The sequence below is a fragment of the Hippoglossus hippoglossus genome, chromosome 7 (assembly GCF_009819705.1).
Source record: "Hippoglossus hippoglossus isolate fHipHip1 chromosome 7, fHipHip1.pri, whole genome shotgun sequence".
Lineage (NCBI taxonomy): Eukaryota > Metazoa > Chordata > Actinopteri > Pleuronectiformes > Pleuronectidae > Hippoglossus > Hippoglossus hippoglossus.
This window is the reverse complement of record NC_047157.1, coordinates 27,920,105-27,932,398: the sequence shown is the minus strand read 5'-3', so window position 1 is coordinate 27,932,398 and position 12,294 is coordinate 27,920,105. Positions and strand designations below refer to the sequence as shown.

Here is a 12,294-nt window from a genome sequence, read left to right as displayed (position 1 = left end):
CTAATACTAATAATTTGTTGTCAGTTCAGTTTGTGTTAGTTATTTGTTTATCATTTCAATGTAATTCAAATTCTCTTTAAAGCATCTTTTGATTGACAGCTGTTTTAAATGTGCTTTGACTGAACTGATTCATAATTGTAGGAGACGAGATTCAGTGAAGAAGAAACAGTAAATAAACACGATTCTGTGTTGACGAGGAAATTCAGTTTTATTATTTGTACGAAACTTGATTCCAGAAAATCGAGTTAATCAGATTTTTAACAAACATCAGAGAGTCAGTGTCACTCGGGTGAGTGAACACACTGACAGCTACGAGGGGAAAGGTCAGAGGTCAGAGCCTCAGACTGTGATGTCACCACTGATTTGAGTCAAGGCCTCGAGATAACGACGTATCCCACGGCAACCGAGAGCTCCTCACGAAGCTCGTTAACACTTTGACAATAAAACACACAATCACTGACCCGAACAGTCGAAACATATTAAATACTTTACTACAGCTGATTGTCAAAATCATCCCTTAAAGATTCTCATCAGCTGACCAGTGACTGAAGTCTGTTACTGAGCAACAGCGCCCCCTGCAGCCACATGTGGTGATGAAGTGGTTTTCATGAGTAGAAAAAAAACTAAAGTGTATGAATGTGTTGAGCTGTCATAACGCTGGATATTACCCATGATCCTCTGCTTCCTGAAGAGCTGCTGTAACAAGTCCAACAAACTTGTTTTATCCAGTTTAGAAAACCAGACGAGTGTTGGCTTCAGTCTGATCTTTAGTTTCATTTAAAGTTCAGTGTAAATATTCAGCAGCTTAAACTAATCGGTAAATTGTTCACCTGTGATTTGATTAATAACCGTCCAACAAAACGAGAGAAACATTTCCTTGTTTCGTCTTTTGATCGCGTCAGACAAAAACATGAGAAACATCTTTGACATTTCATCGATAATAAAAATATTGATTAAACGAAGAACGAAATTGATTAATTCAGAAACTCGCGCACATCAGTAGGTTTTAAATTATATTAAATAGCCACAATTTAACTTTTAGAGAAAATCTGCTCATCACTTTCAGACAGTTCAGTTATTCTGCGTCTGTACGTTAAGTTTTGACTTTCAGCTGCTGATGCATAATCTAAGAGATTCTTCTAAAATCAACACCTGAAATGTGATGAAAGATCAAACCACGATTATTTTTGTTTGATTCATGAAGATGTGATGGAGCTCGGCTGCAGCCTGACATCTGAAACTCTCAGCAGTTTTCTTTTTATGTTCAGAACATTAGGAATAAAATACGACTAAGTGAACAAAGGTCCAGTCAGAACAGCAGATCCGTCCTGCTGCTCGGTATTCAGTCTGCTGCTCAGCAGTGAATCACAAGAACTGAGGAAGAAGAGGCAGAGGAGGAAGGAGGAAGGAGACGAGGAAGGAAGGAGACGAGGGAGGAGCTTCCACTACAAACGACTACACCATTATTTTCTTGTTGCATTTTCAAAATAAAATAAAGACAACAGAGAAAACAAGTGGGACATTGTTCATCAGACTCAAATGTCACGAGTCAGAGTCTAACAACCGAGCTCCAACATCACAGCCACACTAAAAGAACTAAGACGCTTTTAACTGAAACAAGAACAAAGTTCAAATCCACCCAGACGATGTTTTGTTCAACAGCATGAAACTAACATTTAGCTACAACACTTTCAGGACGTGTGTTTATCCAAAGATGAATGTGATTGACTGGACAAAGATCTTTAATTTGACAGAATATTAATTTGTACGTCTGCAGTTGTCCGTCTTTTGGATCATTCAATGGAAGACAGGCGCTTTGCAACACATCCGAGCCTTCGTCCAAAACACCTCCAACTTACTTTATTATCAGAACACATTTAAAAATACGACTGTAACAGCACAAACATTTACCCAGAACAGCAGAGACACAGAAAAGTTAAAGGAAAAAAAAGTTATGAAGAATATTTTCTTTTGGAAAAAAGTCTTTATGAATAAGGCCATTAAGATAAAGTTGTGTTTTACTGTTTGCGTGAAATCAACTCTTGTTTGTTTCTAATCAGATACAAACTTGTCAGAAATTATATTTTACAAAAACTGGTCTCAAATCAGATCCACAATAAACAATGTTAATAAAAAAATGAATCAGGGTGTGGAAGTAGAAAACACAGGCGGACGCCTTCAGAGCGGCAACGTGAAGGTTTAAGGTTCAGACTCATCACACTTTGTTTTGAAGTTGCAGTGATGGACCTGAAGAAACGCTCACAGCGTCTCAGATCACGTGGCGACAAGGAGCAGCCGCAGTCCGAGCTCAGTGTTCGTCAGGTGGCTGCTCTGGTTCCACATCATCCGTTCGAATGATTCATATTTGTGTTATTGGCAAGGGGCTGATTAAAGGCCACTGGTATCAAACAGTGCATGTTCCTTAAAACAGACTTTTCCAAAAAGACAAAAACATATGAAAACAATCATGCAGTCTCTAACTTTATTTTAGCACTTTCTTACTAAACATTGGCGGGTTGATCAAAAAGGCCACCGCCTGCAAAAGCTTCGGAAACCTAGTCTCAGATCGCCCGGAGGAGTAAGCCACTTTCCTGGTAGAAAGAATCGCACGTTTTCAAAGCGTGAAATGTGAAAGGTGAGGCGGGAGCGTGTGAGCGGCGAAAACACGAGCTGCTGCGAGAAAACAGCAGCCCAAAAAAACTGAACTCTGCCAGACGGGAGGGAAAAATGTGATAAAACAGTAGCATCAATTTACAAAAGCTCATTTGAAGCTGAACACGACAAAATCAACATGGAGAAAATTCATCACAGGTGGAAAAAAGGCCAAGAGAAACACCCGACTGTTGCCTCGTCACAGACTGAACCCTGAGCCCTTCACAGGTTTGACCTTTTCCTTCACATCTTCTACGTTTAACTTTCTGCAAACCTGCTCATCCAATGATACTGGACGTTTGAAATCACCACCAGCTGGAAAAAATTGCTACGATCGATAATAAACTCAGCTTCCGTTGGGGAATGTGGGTTTTTCCCCTCATCATTCTCCAAATGAATAAGCTGTGCGTGACGAGGAGACTCGGTGTGAAGCCTGCTGTCGGGGGAGTCGGGGACAAGGTGGTCTGTGACTCGACAGCCGGGTCTTCAGAGGTTAGTCACGTTTGATTTGTTTCAAATGTTTTAACACACATACACAGAACATCACTGAGGTTATCACACGGACGTCCTTTTGTAAAAGCAGACATGTAATTCACCATCTGGTTTGGGGAAGGTTGGGATTCCAGGCGAGGGCGGGGCAGCTGTAGAGCAGTGGCAGTGACCGAGGCTCGATTGTTGTTGATAATTGGTCAGAGACCTTTTGTGGAAGAAGGGCTGGAGCTGTACGACGGGCTGAAGATGAGGAAGACGTCCGGCAGGTTGGGATTCAGGTTCAGGACAGAAGAAGGTGGCAGTGATGGGGGGCCACAAATCAAGATCAGGTTTGGTGTCGGATATAAAAACCAAACATGGCGTGAGGAAGGATCTCGTTTGTAGACCAGGGCGTCTGAGAGACAAGTTGCTTGTAGTCTTGAGCATTAAAACTCCTCTGGCTCCTCTGACTCCTCAGCATCAGGTATCACAAAGCCATCCTATGGAGAGAGGGGGGGGGGGGGCAGAAAGAGATAGAAGGGGGGAGAGGGAAGGAGGGGGAGAAAGAGAGAGACAGATGAGAACCAGAGACGGTTCAGCAGAACCTGGATTTTCTGGTTCATGCTTCATCATCCAGCTCATCAGATAATGTGGTTTGAGTTTTAAGCTGTTTTCAGACCTGCACTGAAGTCTGAACATGTTCCTCACATGTTCCTGACATGTTCCTCACATGTTCTGCAGCAGGTTCTGCACGTTCTGCAGGTTCTGCTCGTTCTGCAGGTGAGAACAAATGTCTGAGTCAGTTGCTCTGGACATTTTCTGGAACTTTTCCTGCAGCTCCACATTAAAATGTCTGGAAAATGTCAGAGTGAGTCCATGTGAGAAAACAGGACAATGTCCAGAGCAACTGAGCGAGTCTCCTGAGTAGTGCGGTCTGAATGCTGGTGAATTATTTATATCCTATATGGTGGATCCCACAGGGCACATGGTGCAAAGTAGAGTTCAAGCAACAGCCACTAACCAATCAATATGTACCAGCATGAATTCTTAAATGAATTCTGGGAGTTTCCACCGACAGAAAGAGCTCAGAGTAACGGCTGAAAGACTTTTATTTTGCTGACTTCACTAAATAGTAAACAGGGAATGAGTGAGAACCTGGTTCTCTGCTCGTATCACTTTCGACTCTTTCCTTGATTTTGCAGACTCGTTCAAAAGCTTGAAAATAAGCAGCTCTCAAACCAATGACAGTGGGTTGATGCTCGAGCTTAGGGTCTTTATGATTCATATTTTCTTCTGATCTAGAATCAGTGAAGACTTGGAGCCTCAGTAAACGAGCTGCAGGACTTTCCTAACGGCATCAGCAGCAGCAGACCGAGCAAATGGTTCTAATCTGGTACTGAACCAAGAACATGTCACAGAGCACAGAGGCTCACGGGACTTATTTATAAAGCTGGTGATGTACTTTATTTGAGTTCTTTCCTCAACACTTCTCCTTTACCTCAGACTCAAACTAAATGTTCACCAGGAAAACATCTCAAATATATTTTTATATTTGATCAAACCTTCGTGCAGAGGTTTTAAAAAAGAGACTTCACTCACTTAACGGGACAAAAAGCTGCATTTGACTGATGAGGAAACTGTGTAGTTCAATATGGAGACTTGTCCTTTCAGTGAAGTCATGTTGGAATAAACCTCAATGCTGCTGCACAGTTTGAAATTTAAAACAATGTGTAACTCAATCTTAAAAATGAAATAGCATCAACAGACTCTATTCACGAAACCAGCCTCATGAAAGCAGGAACTCACGTCTGTGGCGTAGAGGATGTCGATGATCCTCTGCAGGGTGGGGTCGCTCTCGCCTTCCTTCTCCTGACAGATCAGCTCAATGTTCCGCAGCTTACCAAAATAAAAGTCTCTCTCCTTCTCCATGTCCGTGTAGGTGGATCTCAGGATCTCCAGCTGTGGAAAAACTCCACATTACCTAAAGTTTCTACTTTCTACTTCTTACTTCATGTCTCCATAGTGATTGGTGTGGATTTAGCAAGTTGTCTTTTCTTTACAGTGGAGCGCTCACCTCATTCATGAGCTCCGTCCTCTCCTCATCGCCTCCTCCCATCCCCGTTTTCCTCACGCTCACCGGAGCCAACTTAGGCGCCACCTTGGCGACAGGTGGCCTCTGAGGAGCTGAAGAGACACGTGACAGAAGATCGTTGAGAAGACGGAAGCCACACAAACATTCATCATCACATTAAGACTCCCACCACTCGCCACACGGACCTGGATTTAAGGCCTTCTTCGGGGGTTTGTTGAGCGCTGATGTGGCGGCGTTGGATGAGGACACGGCGTCCTGGCCCTGCCTTGCCTCCACTGGATCGTATTCCTTCCCATCGTAGTTGGCATCAAAGAACTTTTTAAACCACTGGACGAACTCAAAGTTGTCCTGAAACTTGCCCTTCACCAGTTTGTCCACTGGAATGATCTGAAAGAACAGAGAACCAATCAGCAAGAGGTTGAGCGTGGCTCTGTCATCGTTTCCCTAACCTCAGACTGCAGAGGAACAAAGTGCAGCGTCATCACTGAGCAGGTTCCTGGACCTAAACACACATCATGTGAAAGACAAACTGACCTGGGATAAAATGACTAACTACCAATGAGTGTGTAGAAATAAAGAAAACATGCAAATGTTGTTTCTGCTGAAACACGCACGACAACATGAAGTCCAACAAATCCTCAGCACTGGAGGAAACTGACATCAGACAATACACACTCACATGTGAGACCACAAAGTCCACATCAAACACACAATGAGTGGATTACAACCCAGAGTAAATATGAATACACTGATGTGCTCTACATGTTCTTCTGTGTGACACAGATTTCAGACATTTTAAACATGACGCGTTAAAACAAACGACAGACAGGAAGTGGCTCATGAATAAATTATAGCAGCAAAGGAAACAAAGGATGATTGAGCCGGACGCGCCCTACTTTCTATCGTCTGTTTGACAACATCAACACAATGTGAAGTTATTACTAATTCAACTGATCTATTGAAAAGCTTATAATAATGAAGAGGAACTTCAACTGATGAAGACGTTTGACTTCTTTTCACAGATCAGCAGCTAAACACACTAAACACAGTGTAAATAAAGAGCTGACATGTCGCCACTTCCTCCCACTATCCAGAAAGAAATCTGCCATCTTGTATTTTAAATGTAATTTGAATAGTGTGCAGTAGTGATCGGGGATGGAGCCGCCTCGAGGTCCCACCAATCACACGCCAGTCTCAGCTGTCAATCATGACTACATGGACAGAAGACATCAGATGTCTGTTTGAGCTCTGCACTGAAACAGCTGCTCTGCTTACAGGCAACATAAACACCTCTCTCTACATGGCTCTGGCACTAAGTGACGCCAGCCTCCAGCCAGCCTGCAGCCAGCCTGCAGCCAGCCTCCAGCCAGCCTCCAGCCAGCCTGCAGCCAGCCTCCAGCCAGCCAGCAGCCAGCCTGCAGCCAGCCTCCAGCCAGCCTCCAGCCAGCCTCCAGCCAGCCTCCAGCCAGCCTGCAGCCAGCCTCCAGCCAGCCTCCAGCCAGCCTCCAGCCAGCCTGCAGCCAGCCTCCAGCCAGCCAGCAGCCAGCCTGCAGCCAGCCTCCAGCCAGCCTCCAGCCAGCCTCCAGCCAGCCAGCCTGCAGCCAGCCTGCAGCCAGCCTGCAGCCAGCCAGCAGCCAGCCAGCCTGCAGCCAGCCTGCAGCCAGCCTACAGTAACCTCCTGACAACAAAATGTCTGAATCCAAACGGTGGCTTGATTTCATGTGAAAGGATTCTGACACCGAGACTTCCAGCAGATGCTAGAGAAGATTTGATTTGAATCCATGAGCAGACGTTGCAGCAGCTGAGTTGCAGCCACTCAGACGTCCTGTCGGGGAAACACAGGACTCTGGTGAGATGCTGCTGTATTCAGTGTTTTCACTGGATTGAATCACATGTTTGTTTTGGAGAGGAGGAGACCGGAGGAGAACTCAGCTCCCGATAAAGAACTACACTGCGATGACCGTGGTGGTGAAGAAAAATAACTCCCATGATGCAACACGACTTCATATCACCACTCAACTTTGTCTTTTGTTATTGATTTGACTTAAGAGACCAAAAGTGGCAGAAAATGAGAAATTGTGCAATGAAACCCATCACCTGTTAGGTAACTACACCATGAGTCCTGAAGTCTGCAGAGCTCGTGTCCTTGTTACTCCGATAGATGAAGACACGAGCAGCAGTGTTTCCCCCACATGCATTTAACTTGATAACCTTGGTGACATCGATAAAGTCGCGCATTGTGTAAACATGTTTATATAAGAATGTCACTGACATTTAGCGAGTTGTGCCACTTCTGTGTCTGAGAGCAACACACCCCCCCCCCCCCCCACTGGCCCCGCCCACATTCACTCAGAGTGACACAGTGAAGCAGCCGGAGGGGAAGTGAAAACCTTTTGGGTCAAAGCAGGAGGAGAGTCCATTAACGATCTAGTTATAGGCGACATGGGTGTCATGCCGGGGGGGGCACCGAGTGCACGTCAGGTTAATAATATCATGATAGTCTTTTCTCCCATGTTAGGGGAACACTGCAGTAGTAACACGATCCACAGAGCGAAGCCGAGCAAACAAAGTGGTTATAAAAACAAAATGACTCATGAGCAGCAGAGCAGGTTGGGAGGACGACAGGCGGCAGGTCGTATGACAAGCAGCAGGAAGTAACGCTCAGTTTGAGGAAGCTGCCGGGGATCAGGGGTCAAAACATTCAGCCTCAGATAGCAGCGTTGTTACTCACATGACTCTCTATGCAAATATTCATACAGGTGTAACACAATACACCACTGTCACTGTGGGGCTGACTCGTCTTTGCAGTTGTGACAAGAGAAAGTTTGCTGCAGTGTTTAAGAGCAGATCGGTTTGCACATTAACAATCAGGCATCACAATTCACCTTCTGTCACATTCAGTGCTGTAGATGTTTATTGTGAGGAAGCCTCGGCCACAGATTGGGACGGGGTTTTTTTTTAACAATGCCAGAGGTACCGAACAAACCCGACCCACTGCTGCAGGACGGTTGCAGCCGCGGCTTCGGCATCAGGCGCACATTGCATTCCCGGTGTCCTTTGACCGTGCATCCTCGCTCCCCCACTGACCTGGGGTCACATTTTTATAAGGGAGTGTGTGTTGAAGTAAGTAGGATTTATTTGGGTATTGAGAATCATGAAAATTTCATGGAATCGGTTTTCGACTAATAACTTTAGGTATCTTGACATCCTTCGTCAGAGGTGAGCAGAACAACAACATACCATTTCATATAAAGATGAGTTTAGTGTGTGTTATCACGTACTTTGTCAACTCCCATCTTTTTGAAGGAAACCTGCAGAAGCTTGAAGTTGTGGATGTATTCGTGTTCCAGCTTGGCACCGAATTTCACTTTCTTCAGAGGCACCGAGTTGGCGAACAGCATGTCCATGAACTGGCAGTAGGCGCCACCTGCGGCAAAGAGAGCATGAAATCTTCAGTTCTTCAAAATGTTGACCCAGTAAAGTCGTTACAGGGCCTGTGTAGTGCTGGGCGATATGGGGGGAAATATCACAACAATTTATTTCATTTCACTGAGCTGCCTGCTGCTGTAACAACTGAATTTCCCTGGTGTGTGGATTAATACATTTAGGTGCATCTCTCCACTGGTCAACAAGTGAATCTGCTCCTCTGATGTTTTCTAATCATCACACTTAGATCTGATCTTTATAAAAACCTGCTGAATTCATATTTATGTTCCTGGATAAACTGGGCGTCGCTTCTTCTGCAACAAAGAAGTGAAAACACCTGAAGCAGCGCGGGTTAGAATGATTCAGCAGCGGAAACACGCTGAAACCATGAATGTAGCAGAAAACATGAATCGATTATGTTAAGTCGCTGCATCGCTGCAGAGCCGTCCTCTCAGCAGGAGCCCAAACGTCAACACGTGTGCTGCTGCTGCGTCAACCTAACCTCATGTGGGCGTCGCTCTTTCAGCCACAGGTTCGGCACTATTCTCATTGGCTGTTTGTGTTGTCTGTCAAAACACGGATGGGATGAGTCTTACATGTCTATCGAGGAAAAGTTCTATCGCAATAATTATCGATATCGTTTTATCAGCCAGTCTTAGGCCTGTGTGTTGAAAGTTGGTGGATTCCGAACTTCAGGAGGATAAAAACACAGCTCATCTTCTTTCATCAAATTTATCAATCAAATCTTATTAGTATATCCCATATTCACAAATCACAGTTTGTCTCATGGTCTTTAACAAGGTGAGACGTCCTCTGTCCTTAACCCTCAACAAGAGTCAAACTACTAAAACCTTTAACAGGTACAGAAGGTAGAAACCTCAGAGACACATGTGAGGATCCGTCTCCCAGGACGGACACAAGTGAACAGATGTCCCGTGGAACAGAGAACATCAGAGAGATCAGAGTATTTACAGCTTTGATTAGAATAAACACTTTGTAGCTGAAGGTCAATGAACTGATGGATTATTGTCAGTAATGGTCGAGTATCTGAGTTATACATAACTACATCTGTACAGAAGCTAGAGGCAGTAGATGGTTATTATATAGCTTATATTTTGTAGTAATATATACCTCTTATGTTGATATGAACTCTTCAACTGCAGATGAAACAGAAGTTGACTAATCTACCCGTCCACCTGGGATTAAAGCCAACGGCTCCATCATCCTCTGCTCTGACATGCCTTCTAATTACAGTCTAAGAATCAGAGGATTTAGATGTTAACATCTGCAGAGGTACGACACAAGCACACACAGGACGCTGGGTGTGAGTCAGTGACGTATCAGCAGGTCATGGGCTTTGAACACTTCTTAAGGTAGTGTTACACTGTCTGGACCTGTTGAACATTCAAAGAGCACCAACGGTAAACCAGGACTCTGTTCAGATGTCAGCAGGTTCGTTCATCTCGACACAGGGTCGCGTCTCTGACAGCATCAGGGCGACGGTGGAGGAGGTTGTGATGATGTTCCTCTGTATAATGTAATATCAAAAACCAAACATCTCAAACGTTTCTCACCTGTACACAACATTTCAATCTTGGTGAGGTTCATCTGTAGAGACTCATTGATCCAAACCAGCATATCATGACGACTGAGGTTGTCGCTGGTCACTGAGGTGGAGTACACGTTCACAGCCATCGTCGGTCACGTGCTGCCATGGAAGAGACAGAATATAGAATCATAAACATTTACACGAGGACAGTTTGTCTGCTTTAACAGTCATTCTGTCACATCAGCAAACCCAGTACACGTTCCCCCAACATGGCAGGTGGCCCAGAGTGTGAATCCTGGTGTCATTCATCATGAGGAACTTCTCACTGATTTGTTAAAACCATGACTGAGGCCTGAGTCATGCAGAGACAGTTATTACTTCTGCAGAGGAAACAGTCCTCATAATAAATCACACTCATAAATATCTGTCCACTTAATGTGCATGATGTCTTTCAGCAAGAGCCATTAATTAGTCCTTTGGAAAAATGTCCCAATAATAAAAAAATAAACTAAAACATGCATCATGTTGAAGAACGATGAAGTGTTGTTCAGGTTATTGCAGATTTCAGAAATAAACTCACGATGGGTTTTATCTGTGGACAGTGAGCTCCGTGGATTCATCTCAAACTTTGACTTAACTTCTAATTATTTTGATCTTTTATGATTTCACTGGTTCATCTCTTTGGACAGGAGCCGTCCCAGCAGATCTACTGGTGAATTACTGTTCACGGTCTAGTAGAGAGTGATACTGGTGGAAACAGAACCAGAGAAACCAGTGACCTTTAGCCTCTGGTGTTGCACTTGCTAACATCCAGGCTGAAGAACCAGCAGCTCAACAGGCCACGTCCAGCAGCCTGGGGGCTACCGTTAGCCGCAGCTAGCCGCAGCTAGCCCGGGCAGCTAGCCCCAGCAGCTGCAGCGTAGCCCCGGGGACATGTAGCTTAGCACGCGGCTACTGACGCGCCCGAGCGTCAGTCCTGCAGCGGCCGCTCGACAGCTGACGGACCAGTTGTCAGTTGCGCCCTAATGGCGACGGACGCGTAGCGAGGACTAGCCCCGCGCAGCTGGCTAAACACCGGCTAACGTGAGTCATGGAGCCGCTCCCCCCGCCCCGAACCCCGGAGCCCCGCGTTAGCCTCAGCTCGCTGCTCCTGCTCCTCTCAGACGGAGAGTCCGGTTCTCCGGGTTCCTCAGCGGCCACCGGAGGCTGCTGCACCCGAGGAATCGTCGCTGTTGCCCCGTTCAGTCAAAAGGGCGCATCCCGGTCTGCTGCTAGCATGCTAACATGTTAGCTAGCAGAGCTTAGCCGCCTCACATTCCGGCTCCGTAACGGGACCGGGAGAGCAGCCGCACTTACCGGGAGAGAGCAGCCGCACTTACCGGGAGAGGAGTAACGGTCACGTCGCTCAGACACGAGGATGTTTCTCTGTTGTAAGTGATAAACGTCACTGAGCGGCTCTGATGGTGGAGCTGCTGCTGCTGCTTCTTCTGATGCTGCGACTGCTGCTTCCTGTTCCTCTTCTGCTTCCTGTTCCTGTTCCTCTTCCTCTTCACCGGCAGAGGAAGAACCGGGCTCATGACGTCAGCCACGACCGTGACGAAAAGAAAGTCAAATCAAATGTGACGTGAAAGTGAATCTGCGCCAAAAATATGAAATAAAGCTCAATGGAATGAAATGTCACGGCAGTGAGAAATTAAAATATAATACAATAAAATGTGACAATGCAAAAAAAGTCAAATGTGCAACGGGGAGAAATTAAATCTAAATGAATGAATACAAAAATATAGACCCCCCCCCCCCCCCCCCCCCCCCCCCCCCCCCCCCAAAATTTACCCCAAAACCATGAATTTAAAAACCGCTACAACAGATAAACAAATAAACAAGTGAAATAAAGTTCTGAAAGTTGTTTTAATAGTTTTCTCTTGCATTGGTCCCGTTTCCCTACAGACGATTCACTACAGACGATTCCCTACAGACGTTTCCCTACAGACGATTCACTACAGACGATTCCCTACAGACGTTTCCCTACAGACGATTCACTACAGACGTTTCCCTACAGACGTTTCCCTACAGACGTTTCCCTACAGACGATTCACTACAGACG

At 45.4% G+C, this 12,294-nt stretch overlaps 1 protein-coding gene across 1 annotated transcript; it reads right to left on the bottom strand.

The window, feature by feature from the left end:
- Positions 1 to 1,840: 1,840 nt before the first annotated feature.
- Positions 1,841 to 11,736, bottom strand: mapre1b (microtubule-associated protein, RP/EB family, member 1b). The gene is made up of 7 exons (XM_034591196.1): positions 11,570 to 11,736; positions 10,216 to 10,349; positions 8,497 to 8,642; positions 5,401 to 5,602; positions 5,198 to 5,307; positions 4,930 to 5,082; positions 1,841 to 3,623 (listed from the first exon to the last, which is right to left on the bottom strand). The coding sequence occupies exons 2-7, from the start codon at positions 10,334 to 10,336 to the stop codon at positions 3,570 to 3,572; spliced, it is 786 nt and encodes a 261-aa protein (XP_034447087.1). The 5' UTR covers positions 10,337 to 10,349; positions 11,570 to 11,736; the 3' UTR covers positions 1,841 to 3,569.
- Between the last annotated feature and the right edge of the window lie 558 nt (positions 11,737 to 12,294).

Excerpts from the sequence above, each read along its gene's own strand:
- mapre1b (XM_034591196.1), bottom strand. The coding sequence starts at position 10,336 with ATGGCTGTGAACGTGTACTCCACCTCAGTGACCAGCGACAACCTCAGT. Across the intron at positions 5,308-5,400 it reads GAAGAAGGCCTTAAATCCAG|CTCCTCAGAGGCCACCTGTC; the intron begins GTCCGTGTGGCG and ends GTGTCTCTTCAG. Across the intron at positions 5,083-5,197 it reads GGACGGAGCTCATGAATGAG|CTGGAGATCCTGAGATCCAC; the intron begins GTGAGCGCTCCA and ends GTTTTTCCACAG.